General features: G+C 57.4%; 4 protein-coding genes across 4 annotated transcripts, besides 7 other annotated features; 2 read left to right on the top strand and 2 right to left on the bottom strand.

Annotated features, from left to right (window-relative positions):
- Positions 1-6: 6 nt before the first annotated feature.
- EKO05_0000178 (L-threonylcarbamoyladenylate synthase) lies at positions 7-1,326 on the bottom strand (the record flags this gene model as incomplete). The annotated part of the gene is made up of 1 exon (XM_038944632.2): positions 7-1,326. One exon carries the CDS (start codon positions 1,324-1,326, stop codon positions 7-9), a length of 1,320 nt encoding a protein of 439 aa, XP_038802717.2.
- A 564-nt stretch (positions 1,327-1,890) lies between these two features.
- On the bottom strand, positions 1,891-3,835 carry EKO05_0000177 (sister chromatid cohesion protein 1; the record flags this gene model as incomplete). Its single annotated transcript, XM_038937002.1, has 2 exons — positions 1,891-3,516; positions 3,563-3,835. 2 exons carry the CDS (start codon positions 3,833-3,835, stop codon positions 1,891-1,893), a joined length of 1,899 nt encoding a protein of 632 aa, XP_038802716.1.
- A 338-nt stretch (positions 3,836-4,173) lies between these two features.
- Positions 4,174-4,280: a tandem repeat.
- Positions 4,281-5,142: 862 nt separating this feature from the next.
- On the top strand, positions 5,143-8,363 carry EKO05_0000176 (P-type Ca(2+) transporter; the record flags this gene model as incomplete). The annotated part of the gene is made up of 3 exons (XM_038936818.2): positions 5,143-5,268; positions 5,316-7,767; positions 7,819-8,363. 3 exons carry the CDS (start codon positions 5,143-5,145, stop codon positions 8,361-8,363), a joined length of 3,123 nt encoding a protein of 1,040 aa, XP_038802715.2.
- A 199-nt stretch (positions 8,364-8,562) lies between these two features.
- Positions 8,563-8,600: a tandem repeat.
- Positions 8,601-9,154: 554 nt separating this feature from the next.
- EKO05_0000175 (uncharacterized protein) lies at positions 9,155-11,164 on the top strand (the record flags this gene model as incomplete). The annotated part of the gene is made up of 2 exons (XM_038936530.1): positions 9,155-9,830; positions 9,879-11,164. The coding sequence occupies 2 exons, from the start codon at positions 9,155-9,157 to the stop codon at positions 11,162-11,164; spliced, it is 1,962 nt and encodes a 653-aa protein (XP_038802714.1).
- Positions 11,144-11,167: a tandem repeat.
- A 716-nt stretch (positions 11,168-11,883) lies between these two features.
- Positions 11,884-11,909: a tandem repeat.
- Positions 11,910-12,061: 152 nt separating this feature from the next.
- Positions 12,062-12,095: a tandem repeat.
- Positions 12,096-12,137: a tandem repeat.
- Positions 12,138-12,166: a tandem repeat.
- Positions 12,167-16,015: the final 3,849 nt, after the last annotated feature.

Below are 16,015 nucleotides of genomic sequence, written 5' to 3'. Positions count from 1 at the left end.
CCACATTCACGTACGGATCTCGGCGGCTTTCCTCAGCCTGTTCATCACTGCTGCTGCAATGTCGTCTCCAGTCGTGTCGTCAATGCCCTCCACGAAGATGACTTCAACACCCTTCTTGTCTAGCTCCCGCAGTGCTGAGAAGAGCCCGCGCGCGACGCCTTCGGTTTCTGCGCCGAGGTTGATGTCCCATACTTCCGTGTCGATCGAGTCGAGAGTGTGGCGCTGTGCATGCGGGATCTGGTGCTGGATGACTGAGCGGAGGAGATTCGAGAGTCGCGATGACGCGCCTGCGGGGTTAGTAGAGGTCGTGTCTGCGTGTGCCGTTCCGTTGGCCTGTCCGTTGGCGTCTCGCACGCTCGTGTCCTGAGCCGTCAAACCCAGCGCGGGCTTCCAGCTCTTCGTGCGTATTATCCCGACCTTGCTCTTCCTCGTAACCTCCTCTGTCCCAGGCCTTGCTGCACCGGCTTCAAATAGTATAACCTCTGCTTTCGGGCTGTAGTGCCTGTACTTCATCCCCGGTGCTCGAGGCTTGCTCGCGCCTCCCTCTTGCTTATCTTTGTAAGCGATAGTGACATTCTCCCAACCGGGACACTGCCTGAGCTGTTCTACAGTGACACCACCTGGCCTCAGTATGCTCGGTGGACTCGATAGCCCGTCCACAACTGTGCTCTCAACGCCGACTTCGCAGGGTCCGCCGTCCACGATGGTGCGTATGCGCCCTTGCAGATCATCGAAGACGTGCTCGGCTGCGGTTGGGGAAGGCCGTGTAGACGCATTCGCAGAGGGACCGGCGAGGGGGCGCCCACAGAGGCGCAGAAGCGAAAGCGCGAGGATAGAACGCGGCATGCGCGCGCCAAAGGTCGTCAGGCCGGCAGTGACCTCTGGTGCGAGCACGGTCTTCTCAGGTACGGGGAGGATGATGGTCAAGGGACCAGGCCAGAAGCGCTCGATGAGCGGCCTGTAGATGGCAGGAATAGGGTCGACTTCCGTCTGCGACGCTCCATTGTCTGACAGCAGTTCGCGCAACTGAGGCAACGAGTGGATGTGTACGATCAGAGGGTTGTCTGAAGGTCTGCCTTTTGCAGCGAAGATTGCCTTGACTGCTGAGCTCCTCGTCGCGTCCGCCCCCAGTCCATACACAGTCTCCGTTGGGAAGGCAACTGGCGTGTCTGTGTTTGTTATCTCCTCGGCGGCTCTCTTGAGACTCTGGTAATCCTTCCCCTCCGCATAGTCTATGTGCCACTCTTCGATCAAGTCCGTTGTCGACTCTGTGAAGGTGATGCCCCCCAGTCTCTGCGGGTCGACGGCGAGTATGTTGGTGTCCATGTTTGTGACTGTGCGTGCGTACAACACGCTACTGGTCTTGGGTGCTGGCGAATCTGTAAATCTTGGCGTGGGCGGAGTGTTCAAGGTGGTAGCAAGAGTACGTCGAAAGCCTGATGCGGCGAGTTGCACCAGCGCGCGTGTTCGGAAAGGGTACAAGGAGAATTGTGCGGATTTGACATTTGGTATGCGGGGATGGCGCGTTAGCATCAGACTGATGACTGGTGTTGAAGCCCAAATTTTCGAGCGTTCCGAAAGGCGGTGGATCCTTTCCGATCCAGACCTTGGCGCGCGACGTCATGTTGGACGTTGGTATCCAACAGCAAGAGTCGAGTGAGCGTGAAATGCATCGCATTACTAGGGCGTATCTGCTTAGTGCTATCCTACCACAAGTCATACATTGAGCCTCACAAACGCCGCAGTACGCCTGCCCAGCACCTGTTCAAACAAAAGCAGGGCCCAAGCCTTGCATGTCAAGGGTATCCGGCCAACGCCGCCATATGAATACCAGTATCCCCCAAACGAAGTCGCTAATCCAGCAGAGCCAAACCAAGAGCCATGGAATTTTTACGCGGAAACAGAAACCTCAGCCGGGCCAGCAAGAATGCTCTCCGCAGGTGCATCGACTGCTGTTGTCTGCGCAGCAGCCTGGCTTTGCGAGGCCAGCTCACCGCTAGCAGCCGTCTCGGCCCACTGCCCCCAGAGGCCACGCTTTGCGCGAATGCGGAGCGGTCCTCCCAGCGCGGTGCCTGGCTGCTCGACCTTGATTGCATCCTTTGTGGCGAGAACCAAGACTTCGAAGAACATCTTGGTAGCGTCGGCTCGTGATGTCTGGGCCTCGGGAAGCAGCTCCTGGAAGACGATTGTGTTCTTCTGTCGCATCGATTCGCTCTCCTCTGCATCCGGGCCAAACTGTTCCCGCAGGAGGTGAACGGCATGCTTGGTGCCTAGCGAGATGGGGCCGCTCTCAGCTGGGTGGTACAGCGGGACGGTTGTGTCGTCAAAGTTGTCGGGGATGGGAGAGAAGGCCTCGTCTTCCTCTTCCTCGACTGGTCGCGCGCCGATATCGCTAGGGAGGTGGATGATCTCGTCGTCTTCAACGATTGTAGGATCGCCGCCGAGGTTGAAGTCATCCACCCCCAATGTCGGCTCGTCCTGTTCGATCTCAAGCTGCGGCGTCTTCTCCACCTCGACAGCGGCTTCGCCTTCAGTCTGTTCAAGACCTGCAATGGCGTTGTCGCGCTTGCGCTTGCTAGGACGCGAAACAAGCTCCAACGAAAGAATGCCTCTCAATTCAGGAGCCCAGCCTTGACTTCGGCCGTCGCCCAGAATGCTAGAAACAAAGCCACCGGACCTCTGCATGTTAAGCAGTGCCATCAAGAGCGGGTCGCGCGGTAGGAACGACGCCTGCTTCAGGATCTTGTCACGATTCGTTTGCTGATCCCTGAGCTGGGCGGTCGAGATCATGGTTTCGGCATCCTGGGTGATGACCTTTCTGCGCTTGGCCCTGGCCTGGTGGATCGATTCTTCCTCCTGCTCAGGCTCGAACACGGTGGGATCTTGCTCGGCAACTTCTTGGGCAAGGCGAGTAGCTTCCTCCTCGCCAAGCTCGGATAACGGCGAGTCTTCGCGAGTAAGTTGTGGCACGTCATCTCCAGCCACGGAAGATGGCAGGGGGAGTGGCAATTCCGTGCCGGCCATACCACCCATTTCGGTGTCTAGACCGAGATTGAGTTCCGTGCCGTGTGCCAGGTCGGTCATGTCTTCGCCAGTGTCCACCTGGAATTCCATGTCGTCGCGCAGGTCCTTTAGCTCTGTGCCGAACTCTTCCTCCCTGGGTCGCTGAAGGGATTCGCGACGTGCGACTTCGATGCTGGTGCCTTCGTCGAACGGTAGGTGGAGAGGCTCGAAGTCTTCGCCAATGTCGAGCCTGAGCTGGTCCTCGTCGTCCAGTTCCATCTCGGGCTGGCGTGGTTGCTCGACACTGTGAGACAGAAACTGGCTGGCGTCCCAATCTGACAGGGTGGTGTTTCCAAAGGCAAGGTCTCCGTCGAGCGTCTGCGACAGGAGCAAGGCTGGGTCGGGCATGGGCGCGAGCAGGTCAAGATCCGTGATCATGTCGGGCAGTGTCAGACTTGTAGGGTTAGCGACGTGTGTCTGCGCGGGCAGGTCGATGTTTCCCGGGCGGAAAGCCTGCAGCGCGTTAGTCATTGGCGCAGACAAGAACCGGCTCACCAACCATCTTGATCTTCCACAACGCGTCGTTGCAGTCGTCGTGCAGGTAGTGCGCCTTCCTGTGGTAGATGCGCACGACACCGAGCAGCAGCTGGCCGTTCAAGCGCAATGCCAGCGGGCCACCAGCAGCGCCCTCGGGCCGGATGATGACCTGGATGTCTTCATCGATCTTGTCCTGCAAGACTTGGGCCTTGGTGAGCTTCTTGTGCTGGTTGGCGGCGAGCCAGACGCGGGCAAGCTGGCCCGACTTGAAGAGGAGGTCCTCGGGAAGAAACATGGTGGTGGCAGGGGGGCACTGTGGTTGCGCGGGGGTGGGGGAGCGGACGCGTCGGAGGCCTTGTTGTTTACGTCGGCGCGTCGGCGGCAGGTGGGTGCGCAAACGGTATGCGCGCGCCGACGGATGCGATTCTAGCGGCCAAGGGCGGGCGCAAGGGTAGCAATGGCAGTGAAGGTCGCAAAAAGTCGAGTTTGGATGGTGGTGTGAATGCGCGCGTAGGGGTGGGTGGTCCGGGTCCGGGTGTCTGCTGCGAGGCTGGTTGGAGGCTGGCTGAAGGCACGATCGCCGCTTATGTCACGTCACGTTTCGTTACGACGTTTCTGCACCGCAACCAACTCGAACTTGAAGAACTTGAAGAATCTGAAGAACTTGAGAACTTGAGAACTTGAGAACTTGAGAACTTGAGAACTTGAGAACTTGAGAACTTGAGAACTTGAGAACTTGAAGAATTCGAAGAACGTGAAGAACTCTGTAAATGCACTCTCGAGCTTCGATGGCAGCCATTCACTGTTCCCCTTGCCAATCAAGATGGATTCTGCCCTTGACTTGGACCTCATCCACGCATCCCACGCTGCACTCGACACGGCATCGTGGACGCTGCAGGCTACCGAGCACGTCAGGCTACCGAGCACGTCAGGCTACCGAGCACGTCAGGCTACCGAGCACGTCAGGCTACCGAGCACGTCAGGCTACCAAGCACGTCGAGCCACTGCAGATTGTGATTCTGCTGCCATGGCTCTCAGGCAGCCTCGGCGCATGACATCACAGATGCACAGCGAAAGCGCGCCATCACTGGACAGTGGACACGGCATGCCATGTCCAGTGCCTGCCAAGCCTACGATCCTGTGCTCCTTCTGGATGCGGCAGAGAATCGCATGTCCGTGAGAGGGCTTGCCAGACAGTCTGCAAACTGCAAGCTGCAAGCTGCAAGCAGCTCTCACCGTGTTCGCTGACCTGCGAAGCCGCTGGTCAAACCGCTTGGCAGTGTGAAACCCGTGAACTCGCGTCGAGACCGTCGAGACCGCCGGATCGCCGCTGGACGACCCCTGCTGGTGAGTGCCGGTGCTTTGACGTTTTGAGCATCGACGTCTACATCCAACCAAGTGGCCCTTCAGACCAAGAACAACACCACTTCCAGCACACTTGCCCGCTCCTTTCCTGTGATACCCCCTGCCTGTTGATTGCATTTGTTTTCTTAGCAGCACCAATGCGATAGTCGGCCACAGACTACCATCCATTCCTCCCCGCGCCAACACACCGTGGGCCACGTTCGACGGCCGCGCACAAAGTGTCTCTGACATGCCATCATGTCCAGAGTCTCGACACCGTCACTGCCCACGTTCCATGCTTCCAATGGGGGGTCCACATCTTCGCGCCCTGGCTCTCCACGCCTGCAACCGCCAGCGGAGCACAAGAGGAGCGGAACCCCTTCGGTACCTATGCTCGCAACGCTTCGAGAAGCAGTAGCTAACGACATCAGCCCAAGCAATCGATAACAGCCTCGTACTCGATTCTGTCACGTCAGGAAACCGCGCAAAGACTACAGACGTCAGAAACCCACGGTCTAGCCTCGTCCGATGCCTCGGCGCGCATACATGCTCACGGACGCAACGAGCTTCCCCACGAAGAGCCCGAGCCGCTATGGCTTCGGTTCGTGAAGCAGTTCAAGGAGACTCTGATCTTGTTGTTACTGGGGTCCGCCGCCGTGTCTTTGATGCTGGGCAACCTCGAGGATGCCATCAGTATCACAGCAGCAGTCACAATCGTTGTCACCGTGGGCTTTGTACAGGAATACCGGTCTGAGAAGTCTTTGGAGGCGCTGAACTCGTTGGTGCCGCACTCTGCACACATCGTTCGGGCAGGCCAGGAGCACTCGCGCGCGACCGGTACGGCTACAGAAGAGATCGAACTGGACCACCTGAAGGATACGACAGCGGCGCTGGCGGCTGCCAAGCGAAAGTCGACCACCATCTCCGCGACATTGCTGGTACCGGGTGACTTGGTCCTCTTCCACACTGGCGACCGCATACCGGCTGATATTCGAATCACCCACGCTGCAGATCTCTCCATCGACGAGTCGAACCTGACGGGAGAGAACGAGCCAGTCGGCAAGACCCCAGATACAATCACCCCTCCGTCGGGGACACAACGCGCACCGTCGCCTTTCTACGCCTCCGAGGGTGCTGGAACGGTTGGCGCCGATATTCGTCTCAATGACCAGAAGAACATCGCGTTCATGGGCACTTTGGTTCGATCAGGCTATGGCCAGGGCATCGTCATTGGCACAGGCGGCAACACCGAATTCGGCGCCATTTCGGCATCCCTACAGGAGATTGAGAGCCCACGAACACCTTTACAGTTGTCCATGGATCAGCTGGGAAAGGATCTCAGTTACATGTCGTTTGTCGTAATCGCTTTCATCGGCCTTGTAGGACTCTGGAGAGGCTGGAAATTCCTGGAAGTCTTCCAAATCGGCGTATCACTCGCAGTCGCTGCGATTCCAGAAGGGCTGCCAATCATCGTCACGGTCACGCTTGCCCTGGGTGTGTTGAGGATGTCGAAACGCGATGCGATTGTACGACGCCTCCCTAGTGTCGAGACATTGGCATCAGTCAACGTCGTCTGCACTGACAAGACCGGCACGCTCACAACCAACCACATGACGGTCACCAAGTTATGGCACTTTGATGAGTTGGCCCCGATAGACGTCAAGAAGAAGCATGATACGGACAACCTCGATTCTCCCACCCGGAACATCCTGCGCATCGGTAACATTGTCAACAACGCGCGCCTGTTGAGCGACGAAGCCGCGTCTGCATCAACGGCTGCAGTGCTGTCGTCAACCATGGGCGACGACAATTCGTTGGCAAGAAGTCGGTGGGTGGGCCAGCCTACAGACGTTGCACTTTTAGACCTCCTCGACGCCTTCTCAGAAGACGATGTTAGGGAAAGACTCGGCACGCGCAAGTTCGAAACCCCATTCAGCTCCGAGAGAAAGTGGATGGGGGTCGTCATCAGCGGCAAATCTGGTGCAGATCTGAATTCAAGTTTGGACGTGTCGTACATCAAGGGTGCAATTGAAAGAGTACTTGATCGATGCGACGCCTATGTCAACGCTCAAGGGAAAGAGGCAAACCTCGATCAGTCACGAAGGCAAGAGGTCCTAAGAGCTGCAGACGCAATGGCACAGGAAGGGTTGCGAGTACTGGGCTTTGCAAGCGGGCCTGCGCGTAAGAAGGCGAGCAGCGGCACATTGACACCAGCGGCTTCTTCGGCCTCTGCCATGGGTGACGACGAACACTACCGCGGCTTGGTTTTCGCTGGCCTGGTTGGCATGAGCGATCCGCCGCGAAAGGGCGTGGAGAAGGCTATTCGACGTCTGATGGCTGGCAAAGTCAAGGTGATTATGATCACAGGTGACGCTGAAACCACAGCAGTGGCCATCGGCAAGAGCCTAGGCATGCCAATTAACGCCAACTCGGCCCTCGGACGCTCTGTCATCCGCGGTGATGAATTGGACCAGATGAGTGATGAGGAGCTTTCCCGAGCCATTGCCACGACCTCCATCTTTGCGCGCACAAGTCCAGAACACAAGATGAAGATCATCCGTGCGCTTCAAGCACGGGGCGATGTCGTTGCGATGACCGGTGACGGCGTCAACGATGCACCTGCTCTGAAGAAGGCTGATATCGGCATCTCCATGGGCAAGCTTGGTACAGATGTCGCCAAGGAGGCGGCTGATATGATCCTTACAGACGACAACTTCGCCACAATTCTGAATGCTATGGAGGAAGGCAAGGGCATCTTCTACAACATCCAAAACTTCCTGACGTTCCAGCTGAGTACCAGTGCGGCGGCGTTGAGTCTGGTGTTGCTGAGTACCTTCCTCGGCTTTCAAAACCCACTCAACGCCATGCAAATTCTTTGGATCAGTGAGTCTTCCGTCGCTATTTCTCCAGGACTCGACAACTAACAGCGACCAGACATTCTCATGGACGGCCCTCCTGCGCAGTCGCTCGGCGTCGAGCCAGTCGACCCAGCCGTCATGGCTCTACCGCCGCGACCTCGACATGCGCGCGTACTCACCCGCAAACTCATCCAACGCGTCCTGCAGTCCGCCTCTATCATTATGCTCGGCACTCTGACCACGTACTACCGCGAAATGAGTGTCGACAACGAAGTGACAGCTCGCGACACCACCATGACATTCACCTGCTTCGTGCTCTTCGACATGTTCAATGCCCTCACTTGCCGTTCGTCGACAAAGTCGGTACTTACTGGCGAGATCGGTGTGTTTGACAACAAAATGTTCAATTACGCCGTGTCTGGGTCGTTGGTTGGACAGCTCCTTGTGATCTACTTCCCGCCGCTGCAACACGTCTTCCAGACGGAAGCGCTGGGGTTGTTGGATCTCGCACATCTCATCGCTGTCGCGAGCTGTGTTTTCTGGGCTGACGAGGGGAGGAAGGCATACTTGAGGTATCAGACAAGAAGAGGGTACGGCGGCGGATACAGTACTGCTGTATGATGTGTTTGTACAGAGTGTTGCATTGGATAGGTATAGAAGAACATCATCAGGGCTCAAGCCGAGCCGAGCAGTTGAGCCTTTCTCTCGTGGGTGTTTCAGGGGTTAGCCAGCTGGCTAGTAGAGCACGTGAGGATCCAGAACAGCGTGGTCGATACGCCGAAAACGTGACTTGGCCAGCTAGCCAATGCCACGGGTACCCTCCTCATCCTCATCCTCATCGTCATCGTCATCCTCATCGCGGCTGTTGAGCAGCCACTTTTCCCGGCGCACGACCCAGAGCAATTTCCACAGCTCAAACAGCCCTGCTAGGGCGTTCCGTGGGTGCTGCGCTGTCACTTGGACCGTTGTGAGTGGACAGGGGGATGCATGGTTTTGACAGGGAGGGCAGCGGCATGTCCAAGGGGCTTGGCGCATGCACGCAGGGAACTCTAATGGCGGTGGACTGGCGCTGCTTGCGTGAAATTAAGCTGCCCCATGTGATTGCCATTACCCTGTTAGACTGATACGGGGTTATTTGGTCTTCTGTAAACACACAGTCGCCGCTCGTCGACGCACTCACCTCACTCAACGTCACTCTTGCTCAGCTATACCACGACGAGTAGCGACTGAGGAAAAAGCAAGTGTTCCACGTCTTGTACGAGGGCCAACGCAGCAAGCCAAGCACCACAGCCGCGACGATTGCCCGTGGACCGCCGTTGGCAGATTCACGAGTCGGTTGATCTTCTTTTTGGGCCGCATTGGTGTGACTTGCGACAACACTACCCTTGACAACCATACACAATCTACACAACATGTCGACAGCGACAGCAAACAAACCCCCGGCCACGGGCACCCCTGCACGCAGCACCCCCTCGAGAGTCTCACCGTCCTCGCCTGCTGCGGCAAACCGCACGCCTGCGCGCTCATCCACGCCAACAACGAACGGCACCGCCACCGGCGTCAACAGGACACGATCTGTGCGGTCAGGAGCCAACGGCGCGCCCGTTTCCGCACGTGCTGCCGTGAAGAAGCCAGCTCCGCCCTCGGCGCTGAGGAGGAACTCGTCGCAGGTCGACAGCCCCACCGAGGAGGACAGCGCCGCTGCAGACGAGCAGGCGGCCTTCCTGCAAAATCTCAAGGAGCGCCTATTGAAGGCGGAGACGGAGGCTGAAGAGCGCCAGAAGCAGATCGAGGTGCTCAATGCACGACTAGACGATGCCCACGCCGAGCAGTCGAAGCTCGAGGAGCGCGCTCACGAGGAAGAGGAGAAGGTCGAGAGTCTGGAGAACGAGAAGAGAGAAATCACACGGCAGCACAGAGAGCTCGAGGGCATCTATGAGGCCGAGCGTGCTCAGGCTATGAAGGAGAAGGAGAGCACGCAGACACGCGAAGAAGAGCTGCAGCAGACGATTCAACGCCTGAAGGAAACCATGGCTACCAAGAACGTCCAGGGTGTTGATGACGGCGAGGCCCCATTGTCGCGTGCGTGTAAGTTGTGCCCAGCAGCGTGTTCGTGTGACACTGACCTTTGCACAGCGAGCTTCCGCAACAACCCCTCACGCACAAACTCGTCGCAGAATCTCGAGAACTTTGCGCCGCCCAACTCGGTCCAGCGCAGCAACTCGCGCAACAACTCGAAGCTCATCCACCAGAAGGACAAGATCATCGAAGATCTGCGCCTCGAGCTCGCCGAATACCAGGTCAAGATGCTGGAGGTTGAGAATGCCGGCGGTGGCCGCACACGCGAGCTGGAAAAGCAGCTCCTTGAGACGCGCATGACCAACGCCAGGCTGATGGAAGACAACGAGAGCTTCCAGCTGCTGCTTGGCGAGAAGACACTGAACGGCGATCTGAGCCGCGGTGACTTCCTGCGCGAGTCTTCTCACACTGAAGACCGCGCACCCTCCCGCAACGGCCCGTCCACCAGTTTGGCGGACGAACTCGAGTCTGCCGAGGAGGCGCCTGATGTTGAGCTCGTTCGCAAGCTCGAAGCCGAGGTCAACAGCATGAAGGATCAGAACAAGGCCCTGACGCTCTACATCAACAAGATCATCGGCCGTCTGCTCACACACCAGGGCTTCGAGTCTGTACTAGGCAACGACCTCGATGACTCTGCTAAGCCCAACACCAACAAGGACCTTCCCCCACCGCCGCCAGAGAAGGAAAGCGAAGCACCAGCCGGCTTCCTCCAGCGTGCCAAATCCGTCGTCGGCGCAGGTCCACGCAAACAACGCCCAACATCCATCATGGGCCCGCCGACCTCTGCAGCAGCAGTCCACGAAGACCCCAGCACCGCGCCCAGCATCCCCATCTCGCAGCGCGCCCCAAGCGGCGGCAACCCTCACAGAAGGAGCGCCTCGATCCTGCCCGACGCTGCGAACATAGTAAACACAATGTACCGCATGCCCCCACCAGCCGCAACACCCGGCCAAACATCTCCCGGTCTAGTGAGCCCCAGGAACTCATTCTTCGGGATTCCCATCGCAGGCCAAAATACTAGCAACCCGACCTCGCGCGCCGCATCGGGCCAACAGAATATCCCCGAGGACCGCGAAATCGACACGGCGAGTGTCATGAGCGGCACGACCACGACCTCGGGCGGCGCAAGCGGGCACGTCGACACTCCTTCCCCTCCGCGCGGCAGGCTAGAGCGCAGCGACACGTCCGGTCCCATGACGGGCAAGGGCATGCGCCCCCTGCGCCTGGTACAGAACGAGGAAGAAGCAAGCAAGGCGCGCAAAGCCGCGAACCGACAGAGTTGGTTCGGCGGGCTATTCGGCGCCTCGAACCCCGCAAACGCCCAGCAGCAGCAGCAGGAGTAGTAGTGATTGTAAACACACTTCACTTCAGCGCGGGTGACGTGCTATGACGCCGTCGATGAGTTACGAGGTTTGGATATAATGCGCAACGTTGGACTGAGCAAGGAAGGAAACGGAACTCTGAATAGGAAAACACAAACACAAACGCACATGAACAGACGAAGGGCAGCGATTGGGTCGAGATAGGTATGGAATCTGAGTCTGAATCTGACATTGCATTGGCAGTTTTGTATACCCCCACCCCCATTTCTACCCTTTTTGAAAGACGGAGACTATAGACGGAATGAAGAAGATGAAGAAGATGCGAGGTGAGGTATGGAGATACTGGCTACTTATCATATCATATCGTATTGGTAGTTACCTCGTCGAGGCAGTTTGGAGTAATGCTAGTATTCTTTGCATCACCCGCTTCCCCTTCTCCTTCTCCTTCTCTCGTTCTGCTCTCTCTCTCTCTCTCTCTCTTTTCCTTCTCGCTGTCAGTACTGATACCCTTACCATGATACACGCCACCGAACATCATCAGCGTCCCCTCGAGGCAAGGGTGTGATCGGCTGGTATACCGTGATTGAAAACCGCTACAGCCGCGAATCAAGCCGCGCGCGTGCATTGGCGAGGCAGCTAGCGCAGGAACAAACTGTCGGCGTCTTGATCGGCGTTTGGTGTCAGTCCTGCCGCCCACGGTTGTCAAAGGACTGCATACCGACGATGGATGAAGCGCGCGCGGGGGGGGGGGGGGGGGGGGGGGGGGAGCAAAGATGGCACTCGGTGACGCAAGACGAGGATTTCACGTTGGCGAAGAACAAAACCGCTTCGTCAAACTCGTTCATTCTGTTGCGCGGAAAACTACAGCAAGGCAGTACAGTACGTGTGCACCGCCCCGATACATCATGCATGGTAAGACAACAGTAGCAGGAACAGCAATGACATCAACACTGACAACGACAACGACAACGACAACGACAACGACAACGGCAACAGCAACGGCAACAGCAACGGCAACAGCAATAACCACGATCCTTCAATCCACCTCAAGAACCAGGTTCACACAGGGAGCTTTTTTTTTTCCCTTCTCTTTTCTTATCTCTTGCCAGTGTCCTCAGCATCGTCATCAGGAACAGTGCTGAGCAAGCTCGAAATAAGCGGGAGCTTAACACCGGAGAGAAGAGGCAGGTAGCTCGGCGGGTAAGGAACGACGTGGTCTCCAATGTGCAGACCGTCGACGAACAGACCGGAGAAGGTCCGGTCGGGCAGGAGACCAGAGAGGATGCCCTGTCTAGGGAAAAGGAAGTTCTTTTCGACCTGAACAGCACCGTTATTATAGAAGGACCAGTTGTATGCCTTGTCCACTATCGTACCGCTTTGGATGATCCGGGGCACGGTGGTCTTGGGCGGGGTGAGTGCGCCTAAGAGACCTGTCGCTGTGGGAACGGCGGGCGCAGCGGTCGTCGCGCCGCCAAGTCCACCTAGGAGTCCGCCCAGAAGTCCTCCAGCTGCGGGGGCGGTGGGGGCGGCGGGAGCCGCGCTCGTTGCGCCTCCAAGTCCACCGAGGAGTCCGCCCAGAAGTCCTCCAGCTGCGGGGGCGGTGGGGACAGCGCTCGTTGGGCCTAAAAGGCCACCAAGCAAACCGCCGGCCGCTGGTAGGCCGCCCAAGAGCCCCGTGGGCGCGGGGGCAGCGGGAAGGGCGCTCGTTGGGCCTACGAGGAGTCCGCCAACTACCGGTAGACCTCCCAGAAGACTTGTGACTGCGGGGAGAACCGCGGGGACGACAGGAAGACCGCTTGTTGCGCCGCTCAGAAGACTATTGACTGCTGGCAATACGCCCAAGAGGCCACCTGTGGTGTTGGTGGGGGGTGTGGCAGGAAGTCCGCCCAGAAGTCCGCCTAGAATGTCAGTCGGGAGGCCTGTTGCGATTGCACCAAGTACATCGGTAGGAAGACCCGGAACAATGTTCGTGGGGAGACCTGTCGCGAGGCCACCCAAGATGTCAGTCGGAAGACCTGTGGCAAGTCCACCGAGAATATCAGTAGGGAGGCCCGTAGCAAGACCGCCCAGGATGTCAGTTGGAAGACCTGTTGCAAGGTCACCAAGAACATCAGTAGGTACAAGGCCGCCCAGGATATCAGTTGGGAGGCCTGTTGCGAGGGCGCCAAGGACGTCAGTTGGAAGACCCGTTGCGAGGCCACCGAGAACATCAGTAGGTACAAGGCCGCCCAGGATATCAGTAGGGAGGCCAGTTGGAAGGCCCGCTGTGAGGCCACCGAGAACATCAGTAGGTACAAGGCCGCCCAGGATATCAGTAGGGAGGCCCGTAGCAAGACCGCCCAGGATGTCAGTTGGAAGACCTGTTGCAAGGTCACCAAGAACATCAGTAGGTACAAGGCCGCCCAGGATATCAGTTGGGAGGCCTGTTGCGAGGGCGCCAAGGACGTCGGTTGGCAGACCCGTCGCGAGGCCACCGAGAACATCAGTAGGTACAAGACCGCCCAGGATATCCGTTGGGAGGCCTGTTGCAAGGCCCCCAAGGATGTCAGTTGGGAGACCAGTTGGGAGATCACCAAGAACGTTGGTAGGTACTAGACCTCCTAGAACGTCGGTAGGTACAAGATCGCCCAGGATATCCGTTGGGAGACCTGTTGCAAGGCCCCCAAGAATGTCAGTTGGGAGACCAGTTGCGAGATCACCAAGTACGTTGGTAGGTACAAGACCGCCCAGGATATCCGTTGGGAGGCCTGTTGCAAGGCCCCCGAGAATGTCAGTTGGGAGACCAGTTGCGAGATCACCAAGAACGTTGGTAGGTACAAGACCTCCTAGAACGTCGGTAGGTACAAGATCGCCCAGGATATCCGTTGGGAGGCCTGTTGCAAGGCCCCCAAGGATGTCAGTTGGGAGACCAGTTGCGAGATCACCAAGTACGTTGGTAGGTACAAGACCGCCCAGGATATCCGTTGGGAGGCCTGTTGCAAGGCCCCCGAGAATGTCAGTTGGGAGACCAGTTGCGAGATCACCAAGAACGTTGGTAGGTACAAGACCTCCTAGAACGTCGGTAGGTACAAGATCGCCCAGGATATCCGTTGGGAGGCCTGTTGCAAGGCCCCCAAGGATGTCAGTTGGGAGACCAGTTGCGAGATCACCAAGAACGTTGGTAGGTACTAGACCTCCTAGAACGTCGGTAGGTACAAGATCGCCCAGGATATCCGTTGGGAGGCCAGTTGGAAGGCCCGTTGCGAGGCCACCGAGAACATCAGTAGGTACAAGGCCACCCAGGATATCCGTTGGGAGGCCTGTTGCAAGGCCCCCGAGAATGTCAGTTGGGAGACCAGTTGCGAGATCACCAAGAACGTTGGTAGGTACTAGACCTCCTAGAACGTCGGTAGGTACAAGATCGCCCAGGATATCTGTTGGGAGGCCAGTTGGAAGGCCCGTTGCGAGGCCACCAAGAATGTCGGTAGGCACAAGACCTCCTAGAACGTCGGTAGGTACAAGACCGCCCAGAATATCAGTTGGGAGGCCTGTTGGAAGGCCTGTTGCGAGGCCATCAAGGATGTCGGTAGGTACAAGACCGCCCAGAATATCAGTTGGGAGACCAGTTGGAAGGCCCGTTGCGAGGCCACCAAGGATATCGGTAGGCAAAAGACCTCCTAGAACGTCGGTAGGTACTAGACCTCCTAGAACGTCAGTTGGAAGACCTGTGGCAAGTCCGCCAAGGATATCAGTTGGGAGACCAGTTGCGAGACCACCCAAGATGTCAGTCGGGAGACCGCCTTGGCCGGCGCCTGGTAAAATACCACCAAGGATATCAGTTGGGACGGGAAGATCACCGAGGATATTTGTAGGAAGAGCACTAGTAAGACCGCCAACAATGGGAAGTCCACCAAGACCGGATAACCCTCCGCCGAGTATGTCAGTGGGCAGACCTCCTTGTTGGGGGTTAAGGAGACTGTCCAGAGCAGGGATACCACCAGGAAGCTGAGGACCAACAGCGGCAATGAGATCCCTCAGTTGGTTGTTGAGGTTGTCCGCTTGCTCCTGGACTTCCTCAGGGAGGTAACTTGATAACCTCCGAATGACCGGGCAGTAGCTACAAGTGTCGAGCAGACCGCCAGCATCCTGTCGCTTGTAGATCTTGTTCTCGACGTTCTTGAAGGCCTTGAGTTCGAGCTTGGCACCAGCCGGAGCTGCGTTGATTCCGGGAGTAACGAGAGAAAGAATGGACAAGGCGTGAAACACCTTAAGCGTGGAACCCATTATAGCGATTGTGTGCCTGTCGAAGGCTTGCGATGCCGAGTCATTGTCCTGCTCTTTCGATTATATACTGCTAGCTGCAGCGTTCGTATCCTCTGTTCGCGATTGTCAATCCGCGTTACAGACAAGGTCTTTCCATTCCAGACCTCGCTCACTGGAATTCAATGGGATATTACTAGGACTAGTTTGCAAGCACCATTGCATCGGACCGGAGGTCTCTCCGGCGCATTCTCGGCTTCGCGACCCTCCTGCAGGCATCCCTTACTGCCGTTCGGTACTGAGGAGATGTAGCATCTGGCGAGGACATCTTTTCGTTTCGTGATCGTAGCCAGCATGATCGAAGGGGTATGGTGATACGCGAACGACTATGCTTGGATGTCGCATTGGTGAAGGAATGAACTGTTACGACTTACGAGAACCTCACATGAGTGGGCTTGCTTACCTGAGTGTGCTTTGGCGAAGGCTTACAATACTGGTCAGTTGAACTGACGCGGATGGCTGGGTGTCCTTCCGGTCGGTAGCTGACATGACCCGACCATTTCGCTCCACTTCTGTGCTGTAAGCTGCCGAATTGATCGCTATAGCTGGTCAGAGCTGCTCTACCGGTGCTCA

This window comes from Ascochyta rabiei, chromosome 1 (assembly GCF_004011695.2).
Source record: "Ascochyta rabiei chromosome 1, complete sequence".
In the NCBI taxonomy this organism is placed as follows: domain Eukaryota; kingdom Fungi; phylum Ascomycota; class Dothideomycetes; order Pleosporales; family Didymellaceae; genus Ascochyta; species Ascochyta rabiei.
The sequence above is the reverse complement of the archived record's forward strand: the minus strand, read 5'-3'. Positions and strand labels throughout refer to the sequence as shown.